The sequence below is a fragment of the Cynoglossus semilaevis genome, chromosome 12, assembly GCF_000523025.1.
Source record: "Cynoglossus semilaevis isolate Cse_v1.0 chromosome 12, Cse_v1.0, whole genome shotgun sequence".
Lineage (NCBI taxonomy): Eukaryota > Metazoa > Chordata > Actinopteri > Pleuronectiformes > Cynoglossidae > Cynoglossus > Cynoglossus semilaevis.
Window position 1 is genome coordinate 935,709 of NC_024318.1, and position 7,799 is coordinate 943,507.

Genomic DNA, 7,799 nt, shown 5'->3' on the forward strand with positions numbered 1-7,799 from the left:
CCATCATCTGGTTTGATTGACAATCTCACATTTAGCTGATAGCTACATTGATGTGGTGCTGTGTGTGACAGACGGGATGTTTTGAACGTGCAGTCACTGACTTTAATCTGATTTACATTCTGATCACACTGTAGTTTAACATTTGTCCTGCAGTGGTCTCTGGGTAAATGAAGTGTTTCACCAACTTAACACTTTAATTTGATGGACAGGTTGAAAACAGACACAGCCTCAGTCTGCACCGCAAATATACAAACGTGTGTTTTTGAATTCATATTGTTGGAGGTGAGGGGCCACACCAAGGTCCTGATGTAAGGTGAACCTGGGGGCAGTGATGGATGATGATGATCAGTAGTCACCTGTCACACTGTTAACTTAGTTATTATAAACCAGTAGAGCTGAGGGAGCAGAGAGTTGGTGTTTGTTTTTACGTCTGTTTGTCACCAGTTCACTCAGACACTTGGACTCGTCTGGTGTGAATGTGTCGCTACATGCAGCATATGTTTACCTCTGATGTGCTAGGAGGGGGTGGAGGTGTGGTTCCATAGTGGAGTGACCATTCTACTCCTCAAACCTTGAAACGGCGATTCATTTTTAAATTTAAACCAATGAGAATTGTCACTCATTGTATCGATTTTATGCGATTCAAGATGCATAGTTAGATGTCTAATTAATGTGTGACCTGTGGATGTGACCTGTGGGGGTCAGTAGGTCATGATCTTTCTTTCTCAGTCCCCTCAGACAGACAGAACATTGTGAGCATTATGGGTAATCCTCCCCCAAACTCCCACACCTCTACATCATCTTGAAGTAACGAGATTTTTTTTGTTTGTTTTTGGGATTAATTGATAGAAATGAAAGAAACCATACGGTCTAGCGCCCTCTGCAGCTTCCACATCATCATCTCCCTTCTGAACTGGTATCCAGGTTACATATACACAGGTGTAGAAAATAAGTGAAGAACAGCAGTGACCCAGATCGCCTTCCTCTGCAGTGAGGGTCCACGGAGGGTCCCTGAGAGCTCACAGTTGGAGCCCAATATTTCTGTAATATAAGGCAGAACGGGCTCCAACTGTGGGCCTGGAAGAAATCTACGGTCCAGCCCACCCATCCACACACACACACACACACATTCACCATCACGGTAGTAATTATATAGTATGGATCCAACATTGGTCTGGGCCTCTGGACCCCTGGTACCTCTTAAATACTAACATACACGCTTGAAAAATGAGATGAGCAGTTCACCTACACACACACACACACACACACTCATACACACAGGGAGGGTAACACCACTTATTTCTACTCCCGTCCTCAGACCCACTGCAGCGTCTGTTCAGACTCTTCACTGATGTCCAAAGTCTGGTTTGGGGCCCGATCCTGACACATTTCATATTTTTATTTCAACATTGCACTTAAATGGTAATTTGCTTTGATTTTAATTTTTATTTGCACTCACCACAATGAAACATAATTTCTGCAGTTGCTCTGCTTCACCAGCAGGTGTGTGTTCTCCAGTTCCCTCCACTGTCCCAAAAACATGCAGAGATTTAGAGATTTGGTTGTTGTTCCCTCTAATCTGACCACAGGTGTGAATGTGAGTGTGATTGGTGGTCTGTGTCAGAGTACGGCCCACTGGTCCGTCAGTCGGCCGTACCCCCCCCCAAGGCCTGCGTCGTTTTCCACCCACAGACAGTTGTGTCTGTGGCTACGCTGCCTGTCTGTGTGTGTGTGTGTGTGAATCCACACAGTGTCTGAGCTCTGCTGTGGACGTCCACCTGTTCTGTCCATCATGTGTGTGTGTGTGTGTGTGTGTGTGTGTGAGACAGCTGTGCAGTCTGTCCGGCGTCGGGCTGCCGGTGAGCAACATCCATCATGGAGGCTGTCCAGCTGGTACATAACTAACACGACTACGGAGTAAAACTGTAGAAGATCAACAACTGTAGGGTACACTCAGTACACTCAGTACACACAGTACACTCAGTACACACAGTACATTCAGTACACTCAGTACATTCAGTACACTCAGTACACTCAGTACACACTCCTGTAGCTTCAGTTTATTCCTGAGTGTGTTTTGAACGTGGATTATTTAATTTGTTTGGTGAAGTTTTATCGACAGACTCTTTAGTTTTTAGTGCTGCAGCCTGACTGAGTGTCTAGACTTTATTGGGGGGGGCGGGGGCGGAGGGGGGTGAGCTCTACTTCCTGCTCACATAAATATATATGGAGATTTTTATTTTCCAGGCAGTTGACGGACAGACAAACAGTCGAAGCTTAGAGAAGCACAGAGCGTTTCATGAGACAAGGTGTCGGGGCGTTTACTGCCCCCTCTGGTACATCTGATTTATTAGCAGCTTGAAATGAAAATATTTGTGTTTTCCTTGAACAGAAAGCCAAGTCTCAGCAGCTCAGGTCTCTCTGTAACAACTCTCTTCTTGTAGGCCTCTGATGGCCACCGCCCCGCGTCCGCTGTCCTTACATTTGCCCAAATGTGTTTTTGTTCCTTTTGTTCTTCCTCAGGATTCCTCCTCCATCCTTGAGGAAGCACCTTGGGGTCAAAGGGCATGGTGCATTTACTTCAGCCCTACAGCCAGACCTCATTGTTGTTGTTGTTTGTACTTTGGATTCTCAACTTTTTCATAATAATAAGTTACTTTTTCCTTCACGTCCGTCCTAGGTTTCTGTCCCTCCTGGATCAAAGTGCAGATCAGATTGGAAGTCCAGCGCTTCATCAGTGTGTGGAGAACAAGGTGAAGACCTGGGGTGTGGAGGAACTGGCCAGGAAAGTGGACACGACGGTGGAGACCCTCACACTCATCATAGACGGCCTCACTCAGCCTCCTGGGTTTGACATGAGACAAAGTAAGATTCACCAACACACACACACAGACACATCTCGGCGGTGTAACCTGATAGGGTCTGACAGAAGTGCGACCAAACAACATGAGCAGTGTGTTTTCTGACAGTCTGATGGTTTCAGCAGACTGTAGTGTTGGCTGTAGTAGTTCTTCACAGAACACAATAGAACTCTGTTTCTCCTCCATCTGAGCTCAGCTCCACAGAAGAGAACTGTTAAACGCTGCTGTCTGGGCCACGGCTCTCCTGCTAAACAGTTTCTGATCCAAAGTCTCAGTGGGATTATACCTGGTCAAAAAGAGGTTAAATATAATAAAATAAAAAATAGACTTTGGATATTCATGTCCTCCTGGTCTGAGAAATACATACTGGGACTGTTTTGTTCTCTTCACAAAGCACTCCTAACTCTAACATGGTAGCCACCACGTGCTAACATGCTTGATGCTATCCACTACGTGCTAACATGCTTGATGGTAGCCTCTATGTGCTAACATGCTTGATGGTAGCCACTTCGTGCTAACATGCTTGATGCTATCCACTATGTGCTAACATGCTTGATGATATCCATTACGTGCTAACATGCTTGATGGTAGCCACTTCGTGCTAACATGCTTGATGGTAGCCTCTATGTGCTAACATGCTTGATGGTAGCCGCTTCGTGCTAACATGCTTGATGGTAGCCACTTTGTGCTAACATGCTTGATGCTATCCATTATGTGCTAACATGCTTGATGTTAGAGTTAGTTAGTTTAGATTTATTTAACAATGCCCCAGTTTATTCAAAAAGTGTAGTTAGTGCCACCTACAGGCGACAGAAAGGAGTGTTTCATAACTGTTGAGAAGTGCAGATTGTGCCTTTAAATGAGCAGCAGGTTGACTGTTGACGGTGAATCTGAATCTTTTTTTTACTCATTGATTTTTAAACGGTCTGATTGTGAACTACAGTCGGAGTCAGAGAGTCCTGGAAGACACAATTCAGATGTTGAAGGTTCATCCTCAGGTTGGACCTATTTGGTGTCAGCTCACTGGGCTGGGCCTCAGTGGTGCTGCTCAGCTGAGTAAACATGGGCCCAGACTAGCGCCTGAAATCAGTGCCGTAGGAGGATAATTGGACCGGACTATTTCCTGGGCTTGGATCTGTTCTTGTTTGTGTTAATGCTGCAGAAGGAAAAGTCCTGTCATAGGTCTGTGGACCGGACTGGAGGACTGTGGAGGAATGTTGACGCAGAGGCGTTGGGTTTCTGCCTGAAACGTTAGACTCGTTTGTCGTCTCTGAAGCGACCCGTGGACTTCCCTGCGTCCCGGTCTTCAGTTCCCCCGGTGCCACACAGACAGATTTCCTGCCTGACTGCCGTCCAACCTCATCGTCTCTCTGTAATTATCTTTTCATCTCTCTCTTTACTATCCCCAGATTTTGGACAGGCCGACTTTAAGCGCGGCATTGTGTCAATGAGTGATTTGCAAGTCGGTGCCGTTTTGACGGGCCGCGTGGAGAACACCGCTTTGTTTGGGACTTTCGTAGATATCGGTGTGGGTCGTTGTGGTCTCATCCACAAAAGCTACATCACGGCGGATAAACTTCCAGTGAGTCAGAGACGCCGCAGCCTGGCTCTGGGGCCTGGCCAACGGGTGGAGGTGCGAGTCCTGAATGTGGACCCTCAAAGAGGACGGATTGGCCTGGACCTGATCAGGATTCTGGAGTAGAGTCAGTAATTCCTTAAATCTGACTCCAAGAAGGGATTGGATTTATAACAGGAAGGGACAAAACATCAACACAAACGTTCCCCTGATGTTTGGACTGACTGTCGACGTTGGGGCGTTGAACCAGCAGCTCCTACAGTCAGTGCTCAATTCAGTTCTGGTTCTATCACAGAGACTGTCTTTATTTTCCCCCCTCTGTGACATTTGTTTCTTTCTTTACGTTTTCACCAGCAGTTCACACTAACTGTCAGTGACTGACGGTTAGTGTGAACTGCTGTGGCAGCAGTGAATAGACGTTTACAATAAAATAGAGGTGTTCACGCTTCTTACGAGTAAAAAAAACAATCTGTGTGTGTGTGTGTGCGTGTGTGTGTGAGAGAGAGCTTTGGTTATTGTAGAAAGATTACTCAGATCGTCCAGAACGAGATCAATTATACTGTAATATTTAAATACACGTGGATGATGGAAAGTACACACAGTACTGACTGTAATTGGGAGGATGATGCAGTGAAATAACATAATGGCAGAAATAAAAGGAATGAAAGACGGGAGAAGAAAAGAGGACGATGTGGAAACCAGGGTGAGGAGCGAGAGTCGGGGGAGGAGAGTGGCTTTGTTCATGAACAGCCTGAAGGCTTTTCAGGGATGAGCCCAGACTCAATTAGTCCAGGACTCACACACACACACACACACACACACTGTAATACGCTGCTTCAAAATTAATCCCAGACTCCCCGTCCACATTATCCAATCTGTTTGTGCTCATGAAAGTAGAATAAATAAGAAAAGTCCAAACTGTGTTTGTGAGAAGGCTGTGGTCCCATGAGCTGAAGCTGAGAGTGGATCAGGAGATGCTCATCACTGTTAGTCACATCTGCCCTGAGGGAAACAAATGGAAGAGATTCTGGAAGACAAACAGATTTCTGCTGCAGATGGATGAGAAGTGGCAGTTTGATAAAAAAGAAAAAAAAAACACTAAACAAACTCAGGTTCAGACTCAGACTCAGACAGGAAGTCCTTCTCTTTCATTACGTAGTTCATTTTTTAAAATGTAATTTCATCCTGTAATGGAGGCGCTCGCCGCCATTTGACGTTAACTCCTCCTGTCGTTTTGTTGTCTCTTACTTCTTTTCATCCCTCACTTTGGACTTTGGCACGTTCACTTGTTTCCAGTGGGTTTTTTCCCCCCTTTGGTAACACACACACACACATATTTGTGGCAGTAATCGCAGCGTCCTTCAGCATTGTTCCGTCTTTTCCCCCGCCCCGAACGTGAGCCCACAGACGGGCCAGACAATCTGCGGCCCGGCTACTGGGTTGTTGTCAAACACTGAGCAGTAATGAGGCGCTGATGAGCAGCAGAGCCGCGGCAGGAGCCGCTCGCAGCTTTTGGCGCTCTGCCCCTCAGGTGAGCTGCTGTGGATTGAGATCAGGTGCAACTTCTGCTTCTGCTAAAACCTGAATGAAATTGAAGGTAAGAGTCAGAGTTTTCAGTGCTCTGCTCATTTGTTGATGTGACGTGACTGTTCACACACACACACGTCTACACACACGAGTGTAGAAGTGTCACTGTTAACACGGAGGAGGAGCAGGGAGCAGAGGAGAGATGGATGGAAGGAGACAGGAAATGCACTTTCACTCCCTGTGACCTCATCAGTCTGATCAGGGCTTTATGAGCTTGCCCTCCCAATCCTCCCCCCCCCACAGGCCTGCAGATTAACGTGTTTTTGTAGCTATGATTTTTTTTCACACTCTCCATCAGTCGTTGACAGTGTGTCTTTTTTTTTAAGTTAATGACAAATAAAACCTTCATGAAAACAAAAACATTTGTCCCTAAAATCCAGAGGATTAGACAAACAAAAACCCTGTTCTGTTTCGGAGAACCTGGTTCTGTCTTTGTTGGTGTGTATGTGCTGTTGGCTTTTAAACCAACAATCCTCTGATCACCTGAACAATTAATTACCAACAAAAAGTCGTATGTTTTTATGCTTTTATCCAAAGCGACTTAGAGAAGAGGATTAACATTATCAAACGTGTGGTTCCTCTGGGAATCGAACCCATCTCTGAGACAGCCGTGCTAACTGCTACACACATGGAACCAACTAGAGTTCTAGGGTTGTAGTTTTCCAGCAGTAGTAGGGTTGAGGGGTTGTAGGTTGAATCCCTTCTTCAGGCCTAACACAGGCCTACCCACATAAACAAGTGCAGTTTAGCGCCCGTCCTTGGACCAGGTGACACCGATCCCGACACTTGGACTCATTGTTGGGTCCATTAAATGTACAAACATCGGTTTGTCTCGTGCTGTTGTGTGTTTGGTAACATTAAACTAGAACCGATCCGCTCCACAGAAAGTTGAGTGCTTGTCCTATTTTCATGAATGAAGACGACGTTTGTGTCGGAGTGACTGTGACAAAGATGTGCTTTTGTCGCAGCTGACACTCAATCTGCCGAAGAAGGTCAGTGTCGGGGCCCACGCCCCGCCTGCAGATCGGTTTCATCCCAATCACAGGATCATAACCTGAGCTGAAGATTAGACTGTCGTCTAATCCGCTGGACCGTCTTCCTGTGACTGAGTCACGTGTCCCTCACGTCAGGGTTCTGTTTCAGGAACCGACTGTGTGAACCAGGCGTTTTAGAGGAACATGGTTCCATATGGACTCACCCCTACGGCCTCCCCCTTCCTGACTCACCCCTACATCAGTCTTTGGGAGACAGATTCTTGTGGATTGAGAGAATTCAACAGATTTGCGTTCAAACACTCCGCGCAGCCACAGAGTGAGACGTGGAGAAAGACAACGGTTCTGGAATGTTCTAGTTCCTCTGCTTCACCTGCCTGGAGAAAAAAAAAACCCAGTGGAACGATGGTGGTGGTTTCCAGGGAAATTCACTTCCTCCCTCTTCCATCTGTTCAACCACACATCACCCAATCAACCGCTAACCTGATACTGCTGCTGTTTCCACTGCCAGCCAATCACGGGAGGACGCTGTGGTCATGTGATCCTCCCCAGACATTTGGCAGCCGATTTATAACCTACAGTTGACTGTTTAATGTTGTTTCTAACTCATGGACAAAGCTAGGGTTTCTTTGTGTGTGTGTGTGTGTGTGTGTGTGTGTGTGTGTCTTCAGTTCCATCTGTGACCCTAGTTTACGTGGCGTAGCATTTACAAAATTTTAGATGGGTGTCCCCCTCACTCCCCCTCTCTTCCTTTTTAAGTATTTAAAGCAAATGTAGAGAACC

At 46.3% G+C, this 7,799-nt stretch overlaps 1 protein-coding gene across 4 annotated transcripts in view; it reads left to right on the forward strand.

The window, feature by feature from the left end:
* The window catches only part of srbd1 (S1 RNA binding domain 1), a 52,464-nt gene that overhangs the window by 26,786 nt on the left and 17,879 nt on the right, over window positions 1-7,799 (forward strand). For 3 of the 4 annotated variants that reach the window (XM_008321339.3, XM_017037523.2, XM_017037524.2), the window contains exon 20: window positions 2,681-2,865. In XM_008321339.3, the coding sequence (XP_008319561.1) occupies window positions 2,681-2,865 (185 nt within the window). Of the gene's footprint in view, window positions 1-2,680; window positions 2,866-4,270; window positions 6,208-7,799 lie in introns of those variants that run through there. The other variant, XM_008321336.3, reaches the window with a different exon arrangement.